The 25,205-nt window shown below is 44.0% G+C and overlaps 1 protein-coding gene across 1 annotated transcript in view; it reads left to right on the forward strand.

The window, feature by feature from the left end:
* Positions 1–25,205, forward strand: part of GALNT17 (polypeptide N-acetylgalactosaminyltransferase 17) — a 117,121-nt gene that overhangs the window by 87,963 nt on the left and 3,953 nt on the right. Inside the window, exons 6-10 of the mRNA XM_081173015.1 lie at positions 7,584–7,701; positions 19,039–19,224; positions 20,098–20,235; positions 22,999–23,094; positions 24,686–24,853. Of these exons, the coding sequence (XP_081029141.1) occupies positions 7,584–7,701; positions 19,039–19,224; positions 20,098–20,235; positions 22,999–23,094; positions 24,686–24,853 (706 nt within the window). The remainder of the gene's footprint in view (positions 1–7,583; positions 7,702–19,038; positions 19,225–20,097; positions 20,236–22,998; positions 23,095–24,685; positions 24,854–25,205) is intronic.

Here is a 25,205-nt window from a genome sequence, read left to right on the forward strand (position 1 = left end):
GCCCATCTGGCTGGTTTCCCCAGCCACTCTGGGTGGCTTCCAACAAAACATTAAAATACAATAATTCATCAGATATTAAAAGCTTCCCTAAACAGGGCTGCCTTCAGATGTCTTCTAAAAATTGGATAGGTGTTAATTTCTTTGACATCCGATGGGAGGGTGTTCCACAGGGCGGGCACCACTACCAAGAAGGCTCGCTGCCTGGTTCCCTGTAACTTCGCTTCTCGCAGTCAGGGAACCTCCAGAAGGCCCTTGGAGCTGGACCTCAGTGTCCGGACTGAATGATGGGGGTGGAGACGCTCCTTCAGGTATACAGGACCGAGGCCTGAGCATGTGAGCCACCCCATGGAAATAGGCCCTCAATGTTTTGCTCCGTTCCCCTTTGTGAAATAAGACCCCGGCAGCGTACCTTGGAGGGTTGTTGAGGGAGCAAAATTGTTTCTCATGCCTGGTATTCGGAGATGTGGTCGCTGATGTGTTGTGGTTGCTAAAAAGAATGATGACCCAACAGTCATCTCTTGTTCTTTGAATACCTCAGCAAAATTGACTTGTCGTCCCCACTTCCCATCCCTCTTTCCTTAGCCTGTGCAATCCATTTCACCACTTATATTCCGCAGTAATCTTTTTGAAATCTGTTTGCATGAAAGAAACATGTTACCTTGTAGCTGAACTAAAGGGAGAGAGTGATTTGGAGTTATGTGGGTGTGTATGTGAAGAGGGGGGAAATGAGAGGAATAAGGTCCCAAATTTTAAATGTCCCGGGTACACACACATGCACACACACACCAACACCTCCCACCCCAAATCCTTCATCTGGTTTGTAATTCAACACAGAATTGTGAGATTCCGAAGATAAAAGGGCAACCTTCAAAAGATGGAGGAACTTCCCCTTTAACAGCCTTTCAAAGCACCACACTGTGTGCACACATGCTGCTCCCACTTGCAGCTTTTTTTGGTGTCTGAGTCGTAGCAGGGCCTGCAGTCTGCTGGAACGTTGCCAGGGCTGACTGCAAAATCCACCACTTCAAACAGATTGGATGCTGCCTTGAGTCTGAGGTGCAGAAAAGTTAAATGACTAAATTCTGACCAACATCACGGTGGAAAACAAAAATATCTGCACTTCTTGTCCATGGCCTTCTCACTGTGCTAAGCCATATATAAATTCTTTGAATAAATAATACTTGGTTTCAGAGTGGGTCGCTTTTGTAAAAAAAAGAAGTGTCAAATAGATGTAAATAAGTAAAACAATAATAATCTCGCCCAAGCCATGCCCGGTTCTCCCACACCAGATGTTGTACCTGGCCTCAGGTGTGGGTACAGGTGGAAACATGGACTGCATTACTTCAAGGAATGCCCCTGGACCTTGTGATCATCACCTGAGGCCCTTCTTTGTGTGGCTCCTCCATGAGAGATCCAGAGGGCAGCCAACATGAGAACAAGCCTTTTCTGTGGTGGCTCCCCATTTGTGGAATGGCCAGGGAGGCTCACCTGGTGCCTTCATCACATATTTTTAGGCACCAGGTGAAAACGTTTATCTAGGGCTAGGCCTTTTAATGCGTTTGTGAGAGGGGGCCTTGTTGGTCTGCTTTTGTTTTATTGTGTATTTAGTGTCCCCATTTCATATTTTTATGTTGTGAACCACCCTGTCATCTTCAGAGGAAGGGTGGTATACCAATTTAATAAATACAGTGGTACCTTGGGTTACATACGCTTCAGGATGAGAACAGAAATCATGCTCCAGCGGTGCGGCGGCAGTGGGAGGCACCATTAGCTAAAGTGGTGCTTCAGGTTAAGAACAATTTCAGGTTAAGAACAGACCTCCAGAACGAATTAAGTACTTAACCCGAGGTACCACTGTAATAATAATAATAATAATAATAATAATAATAATAATAATAATAATAATAATGCCAAAGAACAGCAGGGAGCCCCTTGGCAATGTCAAGGGATGCTTGCTGTCAGTGCCAATCAGCTGATGGTTGGTGACAGCAGGCCTGCGGTGATGGGCTGTGCTGCACAGCTCCCCACTGGGAACTTTGTAGCTCAGCTGATCCCAGCAGGCTTCGTCTGTGTGCCAAAGATCTAACGTTTTTCCAGCATCATTCTCCTGCTACATTGGCCCCTTTCCACTTGTCATATCCAAACTCTTCACAGCCAGCCGAGATTTATATCTGAAAGGGGACCTGCATATATTCTCCCTTCTAAACTATCTGTTCATTGAATTTCTCAATGTTCAGTTACTTAAGGAGCGGGAACATATTCCGCCTGTCATCTGCTATATATTTTCCAGCCCTTGAATCATTTCTCCCCATGTATATTAAAATATTCAGTTATTGATCTCTGCTTGCCGTTCCAAAATCTCGTAACACACACAACCTTTCTCAGGCTTCATTATCTGTAGGGAAATCAGCAATAAATCACTCTTGAGGGAATGTAGAGGGCTTACAAGGTGGTATAAATGTTTTTGGCACAGGCAGAGCTCATGTCAGCCCCTGGCATCCTTGGGCACCTGTCAAGACCTCCTGACTCCGGCAGGCCCCACTGCTGGAGCCTGTCCAGCCACTCTTATTTTTGTCATTATTTTTTACAGCCTGGCATTCAGAGTAATGTCAAGCAACTAGAACTAGACAATCCTTTAAATAATAATACCACTGACTTGGATAATGTAGGAAATGTCGTGTGAGTAGACCCATCCACCTGGCTACTTCCTGGAGAACTTCCATTCCAGCTTAGTAGACCAAGCAGTACCTAGTGTTATTCTTCTTCATCATCATCATCAAACCTTTCATTGGCATCACATACAAACATCCAAAACAAATCAATACAGAATTACCACTTCCCTAGTGGCACAAAACATTTGCTAAAAGAAAGGAGGCAGAGCAGTCTATTGTCACATCTTTAGGCCTCCAGAGAGATCAGACGTCTGCAGTGTATTTCGACAACAAAAAACCAAATAGAGATATGTAGACACTAACTTGGTGAGCTCCTGATCATTCCCCAGTAATAGAAAATGTATGACCTCCAACTCTGGTTTCCATTTGGGGATACAGAGTTGATCTAGAAATTGCTGATGGAGATCAGCATATAGTTTACAATTAAGAACCATATGTGTAAGGGTTTCCACCAGGTGGTCTTCACATGGGCAAGTTCTTTCTCCTTCCACCCTGCCTGAGAACCTTCCCCAAAGGAGGTTTGATGGATTTGAACTAAACCTGGCTAGCGAAAATGCCCCTTTTTCTTGAGGGTTAAACAGAAATTCAAGGTAATTGTGGTTAGTTTCTTGTGCCCAAGGCCTAGCGCTATTGGAAGAGTCCCACCAAGGGCTGCTTTAAGTCAGTGGAACAACAGCAACAACAACTTGTATCCCACCCATCAGACTGGGTTGCCCCAGCCAATCTGGTTTCCACACACAAAAGAACACACAATACACCGGACACTATAAAACTTCCCAGTACAGGACCTTCAGATGTCTATGAAAGGTGGCCAAAAAGGTCTACTGGACATAGGAATTTTCTCTAAGTGGCCAAGGCAGTTTTGCCCCCCTGCATATATGTCTTTAGGGGGCCAGGCCCCCTCAATATTCAGAGGATATTGCACTCAGGCCTCTCCAATCCTCTGGAGAAGCTGGTGCCTCTGCTACTGGAGAATTGTCTCACCTGGTGAAGTGACAACCAACATTTTTAGATGACCCTTGGGACCCCTTGCAATTCTACAATTCTGTGACAATCCCAATGCCCCACTCTTTCCTGGTCCACAGACACCCACATCCATATAAACTTATGGAGACTGGTTTCTGGAGATATTTCTGTCAATCTCCTGTTCTCTGGCCAATCAGCTCTCTGCACCATTTGGCCAATTTCTAAACTGGAAGGGGTTCCATTTCTGGACTCCTCTTGGACTAATAAATACACCAACATCATTTTAAAGCAGGTCTGAGAAGCTTGCAGGCCTGGAGAGTGAATTTCATCCATAAGAGTAGGCTTCTAAGACCCATGCTTCAATATATATATATGTAAAGGCTTGTTAAACTCCTGCAGAATTAAGGATGGGAGATACACTTAATCTAACAGCTCTTTTATGGGATCTTCTCTGGTGTTTTTAATTTGCTTCTCCGATACCCAAGCTGTTAGTGAGAGTAGGAAGAAAAGTCCATTTGAAACAGATAATTAAGCCAGGTTATTGGTGCACAGCAAGGAGAATTTATGCACCCGGTCTGTGTTTGCATATTGGGAGACAGTATTAACCAAGGCTGTGCACCAGAGCCTGCTTCAGCACTTCTGATTGGCCTTATTCAATTCAGATTTCGGGGAAGGGGCGCTTGCCACAGACCCAATATCCACAGCAATAGTTGGAACACCAAACCTTCAGTCTCCCCATTGACTTGCACTGGGGAACCAAATGGACCATAACTCTGTGGCTTGTTTCACACATGTGCACAGAACCTACTGATATAGTAGCCCCCAAAGAAGGGATTAACCTTGCCAAATTTCAGACGTGTAGATGCAGGAGGTTCTGGGCTAGCTGCAATGAAAGCTTGTTTTCCCCCAAAAAAGTATGTTTGCAAAAGTAAACCATACTAGTCTACTACAGTCTTTCTCAACCTGTGGGTCCCCAGATGTTGTTGAACTACAACTCCCATCACCCCTAGCTAGCAAAGCCAGAGCTCAGGGATGATGGGAGTTGTAGTCCAACAACATCTGGGGACCCACAGGTTGAGAACCACTCGTCTACTATATAATAGCTTACTAGGTGGAAATGAAGAAATTACAGCAGCCCAGTCAATTGCACAAAGGTCTTAGGACAGATGGCATACTCTCAACTGGAAACTGCTTTGTGGATGAAATGAAATAAATTGAATGTGAGTGGGGGAGGATGGTCTCCCCAACATCGCTTGCCTTCACCGTGCTGGTTCTGCACCCCCGATTCCTCTGCCATGAAGATTGTTGGCATTGATAGTGGTGTTGTGATAGAGGGGGATGTTGTGTTTGTGACCTGCTGGCAGGCAGGCTTCCTGGAAAACATGTGGCTGGTGACTAGCAATGCTGGGCTAGGGAGGTCTTTTGTCTGATCCTGTGGGGTCTCTTCTGGTTTTGACCATGAGTGCCTACAATGGGGGAGGATCTTCAGACCTCATTGTGCTCTTCCTGGATCACATGATGACTATACTAGATGGTCTGAGCAAGAGAACAGTTTTGATTTTTAATACTGGGGATTCCTCACCTCCACACACCCACACCCAAAATAGTCAGAAATAATGGTGCTGTGAAGAGTGCATGTGTTTCTGTGCATATTAACATCGAGAGAATGGGAGGCTAAATCTCTTTCAGTAAAATACTTTCATAGAATTGTGGGGTTGGAAGGGATCCCAAAGGTCATCAATCCAACACTCTGCAATGCAGGCATCTCCACATGACAGATGGCCATCCCACCTCTGCTTAAAAACCTGCAATGAAGGAGAGTCCACCACCTGCCAAGGGAGTCCTCTCTGCTGTCAAACAGCTCTTCGTCTATCATAATGTTTTTCCTGACGTTTAGTCAGAATCACCTTTCTTTCAACTTGAACCCACTGGTTCATGTTCTACCTTCCGGAGGAGGAGAAAACAAGCTTGCTCTGTCTTCCATGTGATAGTCCTTTAGATATTTGAAGATGGCTCTCATCGGGTGCACCAACTTGTAGGAGCAGAGGTTTTTTCGGTTCCCTCAGTATCTGCTGGCAGGGGGCCAGGCCCCCTCAATGTGGATGGGGGGCAGGAGGAGACAGAGCACAGAGCCGAGCATGGTGCAATTCAGTGACCGGCTCCTCCTGAGCATGAAAGAGGGAGCTGCGCCGCAGTGGGCTCCACTATGCCTGCCTCCTCCTGATGATGTCACGTGTGCATTGTGCATATGGCATCACACAAACATGTGATGTCACATGTGTGTGACACGCACGATGCATCCCAGCCCCCCTCAATCTCAGGTGCAAGACAGCACAAAAAGAAGTATGGGTGAGCCCTTATTTAGATACCGCCTATATATGTAAATGGTACTGGATTAACCAATAATAAAGAAGGAAGTTTGTTTGACTTGCACTTGTTGTTGCTGTTGTTGTTGTTAATTGCATTTATATCGCACATTTTTCTCTGAGGAGTTGAAGGTGGCATTCATGGTTTTCCCCCTCCTCATTTAATCCCCATAATAACCCTGTGAGGTAGCTTAGACTGAGAGGCAATGACTGGCTCACGGTCAACCAGAGAGCTTCAGGGCTGAGTGGAAATTTGAACCCTGGTATTCCAGGTCCTATGGGATGCAGGTGGCACTGTGGCTTAAACCACAGAGCCTAGGGCTTGCCAATCAGAAGGTTGGTGGTTCGAATCCCCATGATGGGGTGAGCTCCCGTTGCTCAGTCCCTGCTCCTGCCAACCTAGCAGTTCGAAAGCACCTCAAAGTGCAAGCAGATAAATAGGTACCGCTCTGGCGGGAAGGTAAACGGTGTTTCCGTGCACTGCTCTGGTTCGCCAGAAGTGGCTTAGTCATGCTGGTCACATGACCCGGAAGCTGTACGCCAGCTCCCTCAGCCAGTAAAGCGAGATGAGCGCCGCAACCCCAGAGTCAGCCATGACTGGACCTAATGGTCAGGGGTCCCCTTTACCTTTATTCCAGGCCCTAGCTGCTGCTGCTGCTGCTGCTGCTGCTGCTGCTGCTGCTTCTTCTTCTTCTTCTTCTTCTTCTTCTTCTTCTTCTTCTTCTTCTTCTTCTTCTTCTTCTTCTTCTTTATTATTATTCCAGGTCCTGGTTATACACTCTAACCACTATACCACACCTAACAACTCCCTTTTTAGCCATACATCTTCCTCCCAAACAGAAAGCCCAGCTTACATCTGCTTTCTGTTCCCCCACAGCCAAGCCCCTTCCAAAGTCTTTGTTAACTTGTTCTCTACTGGAAGCCAGTCTCTTTCCCCTTTGTCTTAATTCTTGCTCGTAATCACGAATAATGGAGCTGTTAAGAGTCTGGCACCTCTAATGTTATTATCACTTTGAAAATTAATTGTTTCAGCTTATGGTCGTTATCGTGCTACAACTTAAGTCGGTGAAATTGGATTCTTAAATAGCAAGCCACGAAGCACTGCAGTGTGTCTTAAAATCAAGCTTGAGTTGTCCATCCATCTCTGTGAGATTCCAGTCATTTCCACGGTCTTATTAGTGAAATCTGCAGCGTAAAATAAATCTTGCTGTCTCTTAGAACAAGGAAAAAATACAAACTAGGAGTGGGCCTGGAGGAGTCAGCTCAGCCTCTCCAATACAATTGTCCGTGTTGGTGTTTCAGTTTTCTTGGATGAAAATTAAGGAAAATGTATTTGATTATAGCAATGCTGAATTAAATTCATACAATCACAGTATTATAGAGTTGAGAGGGACTCCAGGGGTCATCTAGTCCCAACGCCCTACAATCCCTCCCTCCAACTCTTTGATTCTATGAGGTGTGTGAATCAACCGATCATGAATTGAAAACTACGATTTAGATTAAATGAACTTGTGTTTTCTAGGATTCCTCCACCAAAATAATGGGAAGTTTTGTGTTTCTTTCCTACTTTTTCCTCTAGGACTCCAGCTATGATAGGCTGTTCTTTTGTGGTGAACCGGAAGTTCTTTGGAGAAATTGGACTTCTTGATCCAGGAATGGATGTTTATGGTGGAGAGAACATAGAGCTTGGAATTAAGGTCAGTGAGAAGCTTTCAATTAGATTCAAAATTCAAACCTTTATTGCATTAGCATACAGCCATAGCAAAATAAGACAAAAATACTAGAGACAAGCAACCAAACAAAATTCAAAGTGATATTACTGGCGTAATGACATTTAAATTACCCTAAGACAATAATGTAAAGATTTAGTTGCCAGCGCCAAGAATCTAAAATGCGGATGTATATAAAACATAAAATGGCCCCAAAATAGGCTCGGCGCATTGGGTTGAAAAAGTAATAAAAAGAATTAAAACAGGTCCAGGTCTAGGAGACACTACCCAGTCAGAGTAGCCCTAAGTTTCAGAGCCTGCACTATAAAGATTGCCACCCCACGTGAAATTTGGGGATTTGCGTCCACAAGAAGCGATTTCAAACAGTCTTCCTTAGATGTAATGGTGGACGGGATCAAGTGGAGGAGCTTAGGTCTTATTGGCTCATAAATAGGGCAGTAGAAAAAGAAATGTATGAAGTCCTCTACTTCATTCATTGTGCATGGACATAAACGCTGAGTAATAGGGGTCTTAGAGTAAATCCCCTGCAGGAAGGCCGTGGGTATAGAATGGAAACGGGCCATAGTAAACGCTCTTCTCAAATTGGGCTCCGTCAGGTCTATCAAGTAGTTGGCAAGTGATCTTACCACTTTTACTTTAGGGAGCCAATAAGACTGGAATCCTTCTACTGCTTCCTCTCATGCCATCACTCTAGAAATATGATTTGTGATGTATTATGTGCCATTTTTAGGATCTTTATTGCAAAAAAAGTCGTAGTAAATTTCACTCAGTGGTTCTCAGGAAGCTTCTCATTTCAGACCTAGGCTATGTAAACACTAACCCATGTGTAGCATAAAAATGTAGTTTTTCCTCAATCTGGAATCATTCATGCTCTTCCTCAACATGCTGCTTCCAATCTAGATTGCTTACAGATCCTGACCTTCACAAGGAAGGGAATGGTGACTTGATACACATTTGAAAACCCTCCTCTCAGTTAGGTTACCCATGTATTTCCCCCCCCCTGTGCATTCTCCAAGTGAATAAAGAAGGAGGTGGTGATTGCAGTGGTGATTGAGAGCCAGTGTGGTGTAGTGGTTAAGAGCGGTAGTCTTGTAATCTGGGGAACCGGGTTCACGTCTCTGCTCCTCCACATGCAGCTGCTGGGTGACCTTGGGCCAGTCACACTTCTGTGAAGTCTCTCAGCCCCACTCACCTCATAGAGTGTTTGTTGTGGGGGAGGAAGGGAAAGGAGAATGTTAGCCGCTTTGAGACTCCTTAGGGTAATGATAAAGCGGGATATCAAATCCAAACTCCTCCTCCTCCTCCTCCTCTTCTTCTTCTTCTTCTTCTTCTTCTTCTTCTTCTTCTTCTTCTTCTTCTTCTTCTTCTTCTTGCAGTCTTGTTTTAAGCCCCCCCCCAACAACAACATTGTCAGGTATGGATATGCATACACCCCTCAAACATTTGTTTTCACCTGTTTCCAAATGGACACATTATGGGACAATGAGGAATCCATCTGAAACGAGCTTTTATTTTTGGAATCAAACCATTTTTTCCCAGGAAGGGCAAAGAATAAGCCATAGATCTAGATTGTGGGGGTTACATAGTAAAATCAAGCACTGAGTCTCTCTTGATTCTAGAATACAATGCCACGTGTTTGCAGCCTACCAAAGCTGAAGAAATTCAGCCTAGGTTGAGAGGTTAGTCAAAGGGAAAAAAGTTCAAGTGAAGGAATTATCAAGGAACAGGCAACATTCAATGTAGTAGCAATGGGGCACATCAGCTTTGACTAGGATCGAGAGATGAACTGTTTCCCCTAAATCCGTATGGGGAGGGGGGAGTCATTTTCCTCCAGCTCCAATTACGAGACAGATCAGACCCTCCATGCACCCACGCATCTTGAGTTGTGATTGGAAGATTAAATTTGGAAAGTTGCTTATGCAATCAAACAAATTTCTTTTTTTCTTTTTGGTTAAATTTAGAATTGGCCACATGCAGAAGGCTTAAAACAATCAGCAAAAGTGCTGGAGCCATATCAACATGGAGACGTTAAGAGGAGAATTAATTTGTACCTGATAATTGCCTGAGAAACAAAGGCATATCTCATCTGCAGCGTATATATAAATGCCAAAGGATATAAATAGCCGATGAGTCTGCATGTGAATTTTCCATTATACCTGATGCACAAGCAGCCCTTTTGAATCCCATCCACCCACCAGAACAATGAATCTGGCTTCTATTATATTCATGTAAAACATTTTTGCCGGGTGCACTTATAGTAACAATGATGCCCTGTTATCATTTTTATAATACAATGATGTGTCACTGAATTTATGACATGACTGGGTTGTACTTTGAATAGTGTCATGTTCAGAAATAGAAGCCGGGCACTTTTTTCACTCTGTGATGATATTCAGCTCATCTGAAGTCCATGTGGCGTTACCAGCTTGGAACAGACAGACTCCCCAATTCTCAGACTTAGAAACTAAGCCAGTGGTTCAGCTTACACACAGCCTTTCTTGACTCAGATTTAATGGAAAAAACATCATCATGCTGATGACACTGTGCCCCCAAATCCCCTGGTGACTGTTCCCAACAGTTTCATATGGAGGTCAAATAGCATTGGGGACAGAATCAAGTCTTACTGTACCCCAAAGCTAAGCTGCCAAGATGTCTCATGTAGTCCCCCAATACTATTCTCTGGTGCCAGTCATTGCAGGTAAGAGTGGAACCACTGTAAAACAGCGCAGAGGCAATCCAGGAGGATACCATGGTCAATAGCAGAGAGATCTGACAGCAGCTGCAGAGTTGCAGTCTCTGCCTTGAACAAGGTCACTTTCCAGGGTGACCGGGACCAATTCCCTTCTGAACCCAAACTGGAAGGCTCCAGACAATGTTTCCTCCAATGGTGCCTCCATGCAACTAGAGGGAGTCCTGGCTGATGAAGTGTCTCAGCCCCAGCTGACGAAGGGTCAAGGTGAGTTAGGCAGATGTGTGAGTTCAGCAGCAGAGCTGCCAGGGCACCCCACTCTGCCCAGCAAAATCCTAAACTCTCAAAAACTAAAACAAAGAAACACGAAGGTTGGAAGTGTTTTGCATTATCTGCAATATGTATGACGGTCTCCTCATTGGGTATGCCTAAAGTGCAGTGAGCTCCTGGCTCTCTGGGAACAGGTTTATTCCCTTGAGGCCAAGGTGGCAGACCTGGAAAAGGTAAGAAAGGTAGAGAGAATGGTGGATGAAACTTTTGGGGACATTATAACTGTGTCTCACTCCCATAATGACATCTCCCCTGCTGTTGAAGACAATTAAGGTCTCTCAGAAGGAGTCCATCACCTTGAGGAAGAGGGAAACATTTCCTTAGAAGGGACCCGTTCCTTGTGGGATGAATATCTTTTATTGGTGGGGGGATCCATTGTCACATCAGGGGAGGTAGAAAAAGGTAAAACAGGAAAACGCTGACTGCTAGGGCTTGAATATGTGGCGCAACCATTGCAGAATATTTGCCCTTCGTGCTCTGCAAAAGGATTAGCGCTTTTATCAACAAAACAAATCTTGAATTGGTTCTAAGCTATTAGCTGTGTAGAGTCACTGGTCAGATTAATTATGTTTTGATAGAGACGATGTTCAAGAGGCAATCAGCATCTACTGGGGTGACTATTGATGCCTGGAATTAGCATACTGGAATGATTAGAGATCTGAAAGCCTTCTCCGAGCAGACTTCTCTCTCTTTTTTTGCAGCAGGACCTTTCTTTTCAAACAACTGCTCTCCATATCATTCCTCGAGCAGGCTAGAAAAGAGAGAAGAAAGCGACCTTTATAGCTGACAGCGGAAATCGTACTTGTAATACTAATAATATTCCACTTGGAAGTATTGAATGGGGGAGCAGTAAAGTTTCAGATCTTCAAGGCAGATGGTGTCTCTCGCAAAGCGTTACTGCATACATCATTGCAATGTGGGTCAAACCCAAGCCAGGATGTATGTCTGCCAAATGTGGAGATGTCCTATGACAGTTTTGCTTTTTGAATGTTTGCACCTTTCAAAATGGGTGCTTCATTCTGACCTATGGAGAGGGATGTGAGAGGGTGCCGTTTTTCATCCTGGTCTATATTTCTTGCCTGCAACAACTGCTTCTGTTCCGCTGCAGTTCATCTTCTTCCAGAAACTACATTATCTGCCCCATTACCTACTGTGGTGAAGTTATTAATATTGCATTGTCGTTACGTTATCCCACGCCATTCATTTCAGGGCAAAGCAGGCAAAGTGGAGGCAAAAGCAATCAGTTGTGTGTTGTTTGTGGATTGAAAGTAGAAACAACAACAAACACTGATCACTGCACTCCAGCAGGTGCAGAATGCCATGGCGAGACTCTTTACGGGGTCCTCGCTGCGAGATCACATTCACCCGGTGCTGTACCAGTTGCACTGGCTCCAGGTGGAGTATAGGATCGGGTTTAAGGTGCTGGTTTTAACCTTTAAAGCCCTATACGGCCTAGAACCCTCGTACCTATGGGACCGCCTCTCCTGGTATGTCCCACAGAGGAACTTACGGTCTTCAGACAAAAACCTCTTGAAGGTCCCAGGCCACAGAGAGGTTAGGCTGGCCTCAAACAGAGCCAGGGCTTTTTCGGCTGTGGCTCCGATCTGGTGGAACGCTCTGTCACAAGAGACTAGGGTCCTGTGGGATTTGACATCTTTCCGCAGGGCCTGCAAGATAGAGCTGTTCCACCGGGCCTTTGGCCAGGGCACAGCCTAACTCCCTCCTTTGGCAATCCTCACAGAACTTCTAGCCCAATGGTTGCCATTAATTTCATTGGAATTAATTTTATAATGAAATGATTTTAGAATGTTTTATCATTTTACTGTTGTTAACCGCCTGTTGTTAACTGCTCCCCGGCTTTGGCTGGGGAGGGTGGGATATAAATAAAATTATTATTATTATTATTATTATTATTATTATTATTATTATTATTATTATTATTATTATTTGCACTGGGTTCATTTCTGATTTGGATGAGGGATGAATAAGTGGCAATTGCCCCCCCCCCATTTCTGTTTTTGTCAGAAATTCTCTGGTATCCCTATCTGTAGTAGATACTTTGCACTCAATTTTATTAGCATCTTTTAATTGCTTATCACTCCATAATTAAACAAATATCTGAATTCCAATAAAACCAATCTACTATGCCCTATTACATGGCTGCTGTTATGATCAATATATTCCTCAAGTGGCCATCATGACATCCATTTACAATGTATTTATTACTTCATAAAGCGAATCTAATCTATTCCAATATCTTTACCGTAGCAAAAAGAAAATCAGAAAAATCAAAACATCATTTTATTTCATTTCATCTGAGGACTTGGAGAATATTTAAATGGCCACTGTAGATTTTCCATCTTCCAGTTGCACAGAGTTACTACAGCTTCCGAACAGCCTTTCTGCTTCTTCTGTATATTTCAAGTGGTGATGGGTTTCTACAGTTCATGTACAAGTGAACCATGAGACTGGATTACTGCAAAGTGCTCTATCATACAAAATTAACACTCTCCCATCTGCTACTGCAAGAACCATAGAACTGTAGAATTGGAAGGTACCCCCAAGGGTCATCTAGTCCAACCCCTGCAATGCAGGAATCTCAGCTAAAGCATCCACAATGGATGTGCTTGTGCTGGTGGACACAGAATGTTAGATTCATCCCTCTGCTTGCATTTAGTGCTAGTCTGCTGGGTTTTCTTTTTTTGGGGGGGGGGGTGCCAGGTGGATAAAATAAGGAAATACATACAGTACCTTATCTTACCAGATGAAATAGATTAACGTGACCCCTGTGACCAAGTTGTATATAAAATCAGCCATCAGCATGTTTCCTTTACGTTCCTCATCACTGGTGCTTTGGTGTTTGAAAAACTGCCTGTTTTTTCACAAAAAGGAACCACACAACACCAACCCTCTACGTTTATTACCCTACAACCACCCCCAAATTCAAAAAATTGCATCATCCTTGCCAAAAGTTTTCATTCTTGCAACAACAAGAAACTTTTCAAAATCTTCTTCTTCTTCTTCTTCTTCTTCTTCTTCTTCTTCTTCTTCTTCTTCTTCTTCTTCTTCTTCTTCCTCTTCCTCTTCCTCTTCCTCTTCCTCTTCCTCTTCCTCTTCTTCTTTTTCTCCTCCTCCTCTTCTTCCTCTTCTTCTGGAAAAAGTCACTCTTGGCACGGCAGCATCATACGACTAAAAACAATAAATATTCCATATGAAGTGCTGGAATAGAAAAGTTAATCCCTCTCCCCACAACAAAATAATTGAAACCATTCCTTGCCCCGGATCTTGGCTGCTTTCTGACATAGTTCTCCTCCCTGGCAATTCTTCAAAGTGCCATGAACTTTAGTTGATTTCTAAGAGACTTCAGTTTCTGCCAGCTGACAGACACATTTTATGCTCAGAGCTGTTATCCCATCTATTCCTGACATTTAGGCATGAGATCCGTTGCTTATTTAGCAAAGCAGCACCACAGTCAAATCTTCTGTGGTAAGGAGAGATAAAACAGTGAAGACTTAGTGCAAAGCACTGATTGATACAGGCAGACCAATGCATTGAAAGCTGTTTGATTTATTGAATTTTACTTGAATAAAAATTAGGGTTTTGTAAAATGTAACATTAGGGGCTTACTGCTTGTCAGTGATCCTGTCTTTGTGATTGGCCTGAAGTTTGGAAAGGGGCATTACTTTTCTTCTTAGAGGAGTCCTCTGATAGTAAAGACTTGTCCATACTTCTACTTGTTCCAGGCTTAGAAAGACAGGGGGGGGGTCTGAACAGTTTTCTCCTTGTCCTGGACTTTCCAGGCACAGATTCAATCAGTTTTACCTTTCCCCCTAAATCAGAACTAACAGCAATCCGTGAAAAACTTGATTACAGCTTGCTCCAATTTGGCACTAAAGCATGGGTTTTCCCAGGAAAAAGCAGCAGCGCAAATAGAAGTGGATGAGTGTTAAAGGTGAACATTTACTGGGATTCCTCAGTTGTTGGATGCCTTTGCCCAACCCCTAGAAAGAGTGTGATCTCATAATAGCTCAGTGGTTGTCTGCACTGATTGTCAGTGGCTCTCTGGAGATCCAGACAAAGTTTTCCCCAACCTGACCTAGAGCTAGGGACGCAAGAAGGCATCATTTTTCATTCTTCCCTAGATTAGCCACATGCACCACTGTTTCCACTCTACTGCAGTTCATCTGCTAGTGCATGGTTGTTTTTTTGGGGGGGTGTCCCTGAGAGTCCCCTCCCCACCCAAATAGCTTTCTGAACTTTTGAAAACCTTGGGATAATCCTGTTTCTGCTGATTTTTCTCCTGGGAAGAGTTGGCGCCACTATAGCTGCATCAGCAGCAACACTGATAGCCTAGATATCAGAACACAGGAACATGGGAAGCTGTCTTATACTGAGTCAGATCCCTGGCCCATCTAGCTCAGTATTACCCACACAGACTAGCAGTGGGTTTCCGGGGGATTGAACCTGGGACCTTTGGCATGCAAGACGGATACTCTACCACTGAGCTACAGCTCTTCCCCCTCTTCTGCATGGAAAGAAGAAGAAGAAGAAGAACAACCCAGGGAAGTTACCAATGGCATAGGCCAAACTTTGTGGTCTGGTAATTGTCTATTGCAGGGTGTCCAAAAAGTGAACTCAGAATCCACTATCTCCAGTGCACTAGAAACTTACATACAATAAACAGGTTCTGCTGAGAATTCATTTGCAAGAATAGGCCACAATCCAGTTTAGAGGTTTCCTATTGAGTATACTAAGTCTTGCACAGAGAGGTAGTGGATGCACGACTTTGTATCTTACAGTAGGGGTGCTGAACTTTTTCAGGCCAAGGACTGCATTAACCATCTAGGCAAATGGGTGGGGCCAGAGGCAATGTCATTTTCTGGTCCAGTCCTGGAACCCACAGGGAAAACAGTGAGGCTGGTTTAAGGTTGCTGGACCATGGACAGCTCCAAGTGAGAAGCTTTCTCCTGCAATGATTGGGGATAGATTGAAGCCTTCTATGTCTGTCTCCAGCCTACCTCCTCCAGGATCCAAACCCTTGAGAGGACTTCAGTGCCTTAAAGGGCCAACCATTATTTGCTCCATAGGCTCCCTTCTGGTGCTGCTAACCTCCTGATTCATGGTGGGAGGCACCTGGTTCTTCATGTTCAGGGAAAGATGTTCATGAGGGCCTAGTTCTTGTCTAGTCACCTCAGGTGCAATGGTCTCCCTCTCTTCCACTATCAGCTCTGAGCCCTGAACATGCTCTGACTCCCCATTTGGTGTTCCATCTCTGTTTCCAGTTCAGTGCTGGATATTGGGGTCATGACAGTCAAAAGCAGGCAAAGCAACACGTGTACGTTTCACCATTGTACAGTTGGCTAGTTTTTATATACATTCAGCAGGAAATAAATAGATTTTAGAACCAGTCTTGTAACACAACAAACATCCAGAAATGACATAACTGATAACAAGGTGTGTGTGTGAGAGAGAGAGGGGGGGGGACAGATTCCGCACGGTACAGAGAGAACTCCCGCTTGAGATAATTCTGCTCACTGTAACCTCCTGTTATTTCAGTCATGTCTTGCTCTCAATTCCCTGTCCTTCTAATCATTTTTTTCATCATGTTCAGCTTTAAATACCGCATTCATTCTCTCATCATCAGAGCTGATAGACTGACTAATAGATTGACACTGCCCTTTCTCTTGAAGCAGTAGGTGAACATGGGGTCTATAGAAAATTAGATTGGCTTTCAGGATCCTGGGATTTAAGGCTCCTTCTTTCCACTCGGTTAAGTGTGAGCAGAAATTGAGGTGCCATCTGCATTCGGGTGAACAGAAAAACCCAATTCCAACCCTCTAATTGAATTCTTACTTGTTAAGAGTACTTTCACTCAGCTGGAAATCATAGCTCTCCTTTCACTGCATGTTAAGGGTCTCTGGCCAGAGCTGGATTGGAGATTAATAGGTTTCATCTCAAGGTGTGAGTCCCCACCCCTTTTCATTTAACTGCTAGGGATGTATGAAGTTGCTTTGTACAGAGTCCATCTAGCTCAGTATTGTATGCACCAATTTTCCTCAAGCTGATGCCCTCAAGATGTTTCAAGCTACAACTCCCATGAGCTCCTGCCTTCTGCTTTGGTGACCAAGTAGACTCACCGCTGCTGAGGCATCAGAGAAGACACAGACTTCTTTGTTTGGGTGGCTATGAGTGAGATTAAAACATAGTTGCATGGGGATTGAGACTTCCCAGTGAACTTTTAAGAAACTTCCCCGCATTTTCCCCTCTTGCTATCTGTTGGTGGATGGTGAAATGTCTCAGGCTAGAGCTATGTTTTGCAAACTTGGGTTTCCAGCTGTTTTCAGACTGCAATTCCCATCATCCCTGACCACTGGTCTTGCTAGCTAGGGATGATGGAGACCCAAACAGCTGGAGACCCAAGTTTGGGAAACACTGATCTAGAGTCTCTGAGGAAAACATTCTCACTAGGAATTGCTCCTGTGTAGTAACAAAGGATGCAATTCCTATTGGGTAGGCTTTTTACTGTTGACAAGATGCCACAATTGGACAGGTAAGAAAACATTGCTTTCCATTCAGCCCTGTGGAATACAGTACTGTTTCTGTCCCTCGGCAATTCATCTTCTTGCAAAAAAGTATATTATTCACCTCACTCTCTGCTGTGACAAAATTACGTAAATTACATGAATTACTCAAGTTATGCTTTCTTTATACCACCCCATTCATTTAAATCAGTGCTTCTCAAACTCGAGCTGTTGTTGGTCTGCAGGTCCTGCTAGTTAGGGAGTTGTAGTCCAACAACAGCTGGAGACCCAAGTTTGAGAAACATTTATTTAAATGCAATGCAAATGGGGGGGGGGCTGTAATCAGTTACATATTTCTTGCAGACCTAAAGCACCAAAAACAAATGCTGAATGTATTCAATGTCTGCTCACATTTCTGTTTTCATTCAGAGTTCTCTGGTGTTCTTAGCCACAACATTACTTCCACCTTCAAGTGGGAGCAAATTTGTCCAACCCCAACTGCCCCCGGAAAGAAGACTCTGAATGGTTTTTCCCTGGGGAGTTGCTGGGGAAGGTTCAGCTGGGTCCTTGGGCCAATTGGGATGCAGAGGGAGTTGGCTTCCTCCCTCTGCTATATGGGCTTTATGAGTTGCCTATTTGGCAACCTGAGTTCACCAGCGCTCTGCCCATTTGGAATTGCCAGCAACTGGTATCCATAGGCATATTTCTACTGGTATGAGTTGTTTAGCAGTGGAACAGATTGTCTCTGGAAGTGGGATCCTTTCCCTCATGAGAGGTTTGTCAGCAATGCGTGGATGACCACCTTTCAAGGATGCGGTAGTGAAACTCTGCACCGAGCAGGGTTTGACACGATGGTCTTTTCCAACTATGTAATTAAATGAAGCAAGTTTTTCCGTATCCACCCCCCAAAAGAAAAATTACTGTAAAAGTGTTCTTACATCCCCATTGCTGTTATCAACTATAATGGCATATAATTACCTCCTAGTGCTCTGATGATTCAGACCGGGGGCTGACTGTTTATTAGGATAAGTAATGGCCTGGGTGAACAAATACTTTTATTCTGTGTTTTGGGCCCAATCTGCACTACACATGTAAAGCACCATGATACCTACTCCCCACACAGAACTACAATTCTTGGAGTGGTTTACCCATAAATTCTCCTTTTCGAGGAACACTTTAATTTTATCAATGCTTAATTATTATTTTTAATGATTGTTTATTTCCTCTAGGTTTTTAGCAATTCTTGTGTTTATCTGTAAGCTGCCCTGTGCCTCATCAGGGGGGAAATGGGGTATAGATTATCATCATCATCATCATCATCATTATACTGGCAATTGGAGGTCTGTGAAGGGAATTGGGGGAGGGGGTCCTCCTAACAACTCTCAGCACCCTTAACAAACTATGATTCCCAGAATTATTTGAGGGAAGCCATGACTGTTAAATGTATAGAGGCTATAAATGTATAGTATAGATGGGACTCAAGGTAGATCCATCAAAATGATGATGGTGATGATTTATTTCACCTTTCTTCCAATGGACTCAAAGTGGTATACATACTTCACATTTGGATCTAAGTCAAATCAGTCAAAGGCCTGATGGAGAGGAATGTTTTCTCCTGGCACCTAAAGATATCTAATGAAGGCGCCAGGTGACCATAAGATATGATCCTCTTGTGAAACAGCTGGTCATAGATGTTGCCTTGGTTTCCCTGGCTTCCACATACTCCTTGTCTGTCTCCCATTTTCTCTCCCTCTCCCTCTCTAGGTATGGCTCTGCGGTGGCAGCATGGAAGTCCTGCCCTGCTCTCGAGTTGCCCATATTGAGCGCAAGAAGAAACCTTACAACAATAACATTGGCTTTTACACAAAGAGGAACGCATTGCGGGTGGCCGAGGTGTGGATGGATGACTACAAGTCCCATGTGTACATTGCGTGGAACCTGCCACTGGAGGTACAGTTACATAGGTTCACTCATGAGAACAATCATGGGGATCTCTGTGGGGGGTTGCCTGTTTTGCACAAACACCCCAACTGTGTGACCAGGGCAACAGCCCCCCGGTCCCCACCACTATGCTACTGGCTCCACAATCTATGGATAACAGCTAAAAAGGCTCCTGTCCCATGCTCCTGTCAGATGCACCAAATAGATACTAATTCATTGCATATAGTATTATATGGGAGGAGTTTATATTGTAGATATCCTGGTCCTAAACCCTTTTTGTATAGGGCTAATTGGGCATCAGTAGGTTGGGAGTTCATATAACCTGATCCTCATTACTATTACTTATTAAATTTAAATAGCTGTCCATCAATAAACATCCCCAGGTAGCTTGCAACAAAAAAACAAAAAGGCAAAATATGTAATCATAATTAAAAAACAACAATTAATGACAAAGGACAACATACTGGCAGCATTAAATACTTTATAACTCAGATTCAAACCATTTTAAAAATGAATGACTGCCACGCTTGCAAATTTCAAGCACTTATGCAAACAACAAGAACAACCTAGACGGTTCCATTAAAAACATGTCCCACTCAGAATGTTCCATTCTTGCAGGTGCCTAGCACAAAACTCTGCACACCTATTTGTCTGGAATTTGGCAAGTGTTGTTCATTCAGGAGCTGTTACTATGACTTCAGATTTCACTAAGTCATGACAAAAAGACAAAAAGACATGGGATGGCATGAAGCTTTGATTTTCCTAAATTAGGGTTCAAATTAGTTCCCAGTGTGAATCAGACAGCCACTGAATTACATTCCAAAATGCCATACTGGGGCCCTCACGCCGGTCTTTTGAGGACCAATAATGTATTTCTTTCAGAATCCTGGAATTGATATCGGAGATGTTTCAGAGCGAAAAGCACTCAGAAAAAGCTTGAAGTGCAAGAACTTCCAATGGTACTTAGACCACGTCTACCCAGAAATGAGAAGATACAATAACACCATCGCATATGGAGAGGTAATTAGGAGAGGAAAGCACGACACTGAACCCATTCTAGGGATTCACGTTGAATACATGTTTCTGTTTGTTTCCAATATTTTTAATGAGATCTATGGGGGATTTCTGAAAGTGCCTAACTCTCTTAAGACCATTCTTATAATTATCTTGGCTGGTCACAATAATCTTTTGCCATATTCCTTGCTTTCAGATTGGAGGGGATCAGGTGGATTGTGGGCATTACTTGATCTAATTGCATTCACCCCATATTTCAGTTACAGTGAATTTAATTGCATCTCAGATAAACTCTCTGTTACACCTGGGAAATTGCCAGGGAAACCCATCCTTTAGAAGTGTTTGAATCACCTATCCTGCCACTAATGCTGTTTGCTCAGGAAGACGGTGATGCTCTCATTTTTAAGGAAAGAGACAAAACTAACTCAACCCATAAATCATTTCCCATTGACAGTGCATTCCAAATGCAAACCATCACTTAGGATTTTATGTCCAAATAACACAATGTGGTTTTTGTGAAAATTCAAATCCTCTAACTTACAATTTCAAATGGGGCTGAAATCATCCATGAAATAGATGCAGAGGGGGGAATCATTATATTAAGATCCACAATAGGGAAAGGGAGTCAAAAGGGATTATATATCTATGTATTTAATTTGCTTGTTTATGTAAAATAGCAGATGCAAAAATAAAATTTGTATTAAAAAAGAAGGTGGTGGAGAGAGACAGGAAAATAGGAAAGACAACAGGGAGGCGAGAGTACAGGGAGGTACCATCCAATTTCCCACCTATGCTTCACCTTTAGAAACTTGCAACATGCTATGCGCTTCCTCCAGTCTGGTTTCTGCATCCGGTTCTGCTCTCCCAATACTCTAAAGAGAGATCTAGGTACCTTCTCCACCTGTTGTCTCTTACTTAGAAGCATGATTTACACGGGTACCATTGTTGGTACCCATGTCAATGATTCCAAGGCAACTAAGGCTGCTGTCCTAGCCACACCTACCTGTGAGTAAGACCACTTAATTCAGTAGGACTTCTGAGTGGACATGATTAGGATTGCAACCACATTTGTGTCAACTAATGTTTTAAAGGTGTGTTTGTGGGCAGGGGGGAGGAGGAAAATCTTGATCATTCTTTTAACTATGCTGTAATTGGAATTCATTGTTGGTGCTTGTAAACATTATTCCAAGACAATTTTTTAAAAAATGAAATCATCAATGTCCTGTAAGATAAATGGGAAGCCACAGCCAAGTTGCTTGGCAGGTATATGAGAAAGATCCAACCAGATTAGGAGTTGGATTTTCAGTGAATTTCAACAAAAATGGAAATGGGAGTAGCAATTGCCGATGTTCACATGTTTGTTCCATGGCTACAGTGGAAATAAATCCAGTGCTGTTGCTTTCAGTCCACAAATGATATGTAATTGATTGCATTTTCACTCCATTTTGCATTGACTGAATGGGATGGAATAATGCAATGACAATGTAATTTACATAATTAATTGAGGACAATAAGACGATAAGTGTAGCCTTGAATGGAAGATGGACTGCAGCAGAATGGAGACAGTGCTGCATGTGTCAAATACTGAGTGGAATGGAAAATAATCCATTCTTGCATCCCTAATAAAGAGGAACAACCAGAAGCCCCTTGGTACACAGCCCTCTGAACTGGGACCCCCATAGGCAGCACATCTTGAACCAGAATTCCCTAAAGGGCCTCCATGTCCCCATTGCCTTCCTGCAAAAACAGAAGTCAGGAACTGCTCAGAGGTGACCGAGTACCAGCCTGCTGGTGAATTACTCATGTACTAGTAATACATGTGAAAAGGATCTAGGGTTCTTAGTGGACCACAAGCTTAGCATGTCAACAGTGTGATGCAGCAGCAAAAAAACTAATGCTATTCCAGGCTGCATCAACAGAAGTATAGTGTCCAGATCAAGGGAAGCAATAGTTCAGCTCTATTCTGAGTTGGACAGACCACACCTAGAATACTGTGTCCAGTTCTGGCCACCACAATTTAGTAAGGATGTTGACAAGCTGGAACATGTGAAGAGGAGGGTAACCAAAATGACCAAGGGTCTGGAAACCAAGCTTTATGAAGAATGTTGAGGGAGCTGGGTATGTTTATTCTGGAACAGAAGAGATAAAATAGCCATCTTCAAATATCTTAAGGGCTGTCACATGGAAGATGGAGCAGGCTGGTTTTCTCCTGCTCTGGAAGGTGGGACTTGAACCAATAGCTTCAAGTTACAAGAAAGGAGATTCCGACTAAACATCAGGAAGAACTTTATGACAGGAGGAACTTTTTGACAGTGGAATGGATTCCCTCAGGAGGTTGTGGACTTTCCTTCAATGGAGATTTTTAAGCAGAGGTTGTATGGCCATCTGTCAGGGATTTCTGCATTGCACTACATAACCTTGGGGTTCCTTCCTGCTCTATGATACTATAATTCTATTATTCTGTTCCTTTAAGGATCTCCACTGTTTTGGCAGCAATTGGCGCTATGGAGCAGTAGTCTGTTCCAGGCTTTATTAGACCATATGATCTGCAATCCTGATCCACTATCCATTTGCATTGGTTTGGGCTCGGTCACCACACACTCAAGATGTGCAGCACACTCATGGACAGGACAAGCCCAAATTCTGAGATGCCTACCAAAGTCCCAAAGCAGTTTTATGTGTTTGCCTTTGTGCATCTCTGTACACAGCATTATGAGTGATTATTCTTCAATGATCTATGCAGTGATTAGTCTTTTGCCTTCATTACAGCTGCGCAACAACAAGGTGAAAGATGTCTGTCTTGATCAAGGACCACAGGAGAACCACACAGCCATCCTGTATCCGTGCCATGGTTGGGGGCCACAGGTTAGAATACACACGAGCTAACTGTTATGTGATCTCAGCAGCTATCTGAATTCAGGGGAATTTGCAATGTACATCTGCCCCATGTGGCCAAATCTGAAACCAAGAAAAATGATAAAAGAATTCCTAGAATTCTTTGTAGCTTAGTAAGAGGTGTGGCTCCCTCTTCCTTGACAGTCGTCCCATAACTTTCCTAATAAAAAGAAAAGACTAAAAGCTTGGGGGGGGGTGAATAAAGAGACTTTGTGGGGCCTATCCTATGTAGGACCCCTTCCTACCTGTAGTCACTTTTCCCAAGGTAAGGTGAAGTTTTCTTTCTTGGAGGAAGAACAGGTGGGGAGGACCACACAATTTGAACCCTGATCTAAATGTTAAAGTGTGAATTTGGTCTAGCTCAAAGTGAGTCAGACCCATCTGGAAATGGACCCAGACCTTTGGGGAGGGGGCTAGGGAGTTTCTACATTTTTGAGCTTCCCAGTCCACATCACTCCAAGGACAAAAATTACTGGGGTATAGTTGCAAAAACCACAACCCACCAGTTTCTTCAATCAAGTAGCTCTTTTTTTTTTCATCGTAAGGACAAGAGTGGGAAACCTCAGACTTTGTGGGCCTTGTGACACTCTCCAGGCCCCTCTGTCTAGCTCCCAGAACTCACTCTGGGCCCCACCGCTCGCTGACCCTGATTTGTGCCTCAAGTATTTTTGACTGGCGGCAGAGGTGCCAGGCTGCCCCCAAGATTGAGGGGGCCTGGCGTGTTCCATTTGTGTGTGACATCACACAAATCTCTCAATACTGCATAGGCTGGTGCAGCCTTCTGCTAGGCTGTGCTAGTCTCCGCAGTGCCTCCCAATACTGTGCAGGACAGTGCGACCCTGCACCAGGCCACGCCGGTCCCCACAGCACCTCCTGACATTGCCGGTGCACAATGTTGTGTCCTCTAGAGGAGGCCGAGCCCTCTGGTGTAGCCGGGTGCTGAAGCTGTGGTGTGTGACATCATGCACACGTAATGCACACGAGGCCAAATATTGAGGGGGCCAAAGACACCTTGGCCCCCTAGAGTTGGCCTGACTGGAATGTCTCCTTCAGCCATGATAACACCCCCTGCTTGCCTGGATGGAGACTAGAGAGAGCTGTGGGTGGGAGTGGCAGCTAGGCTTCTGAACAAGGGTCAACATTACATTCATTGTTCTGCCTGCTTTTGCCTCTGGTCTCTCCCACCACAGACATCTGGCTGTGAGAAGCTTTCCCAGACAGGAATGTGGCCCCTTCTCTGAAAAATGTTTCCAGCTCCTGCTCTAGAGAGAGGATAAAACAGACCCCTTCCCTCCTGCTGCCAGTCCTTTCTCTTTTTTTCAGTTTGTTATTATGTCCTGACTAGGGTGTTGGCCTTAGGCTAGTGCAATACTGGGTTCAGATTCCCCCTCAAGGTGCTCTCTGTCCCTCCCCTGAACTTGCTTCACAGGGCTGTTGTGAGCGTATGAAATCTGTGTGAGCTTCAGGGAGAAACCAGGGGTTAAGACATATAGGGACTGAAGTAGATAAGATTCATGACTCTAACCCGGCCTCTTTTCCCTCTCCACCTATTCCCATCCAGCTTGCCCGCTACACCAAAGAAGGGTATCTTCATTTGGGTGCTCTTGGGACCACGACACTCCTGCCTGATACCCGCTGCTTGGTGGATAATATGAAAAACCGATTCCCACAACTCCTGGACTGTGAAAAGGTCAAGAGCAGTCTCCATAAGCGCTGGAGTTTCATACAGGTTTGTGACTTCCATCATTTCGCAGAGAGTGTCACAGGGCATCATGCTGAGGTGATGGTTCCATCAGCATGCCTGATGAAACAACCTCCATTCTCCTCCCCTGTCTGCTGTTTTGAGGGTTCTTCTGAACCCCGTAAAGCCAGTTTGGGGTGTGGGCGATATGGGGGCATACAGGGGCAGCCAGTGAGATGCCTTGGATTGGCTCCCAGTAAGCACAAGAATTTAGTGGAATCCGGTTCATACTTCAACAGACATCTATGTATATTTTCATACCAAGCATTCCTGCTCAAGCCAAATCTCCAAAGCAGATACATTAGACATGAGCCCTAACAACAAAGAGTTGCAGCATGGA

The sequence above is a fragment of the Podarcis bocagei genome (genome assembly GCF_964188305.1).
Source record: "Podarcis bocagei genome assembly, chromosome: 15".
Classification (NCBI taxonomy): Eukaryota; Metazoa; Chordata; class Lepidosauria; order Squamata; family Lacertidae; genus Podarcis; species Podarcis bocagei.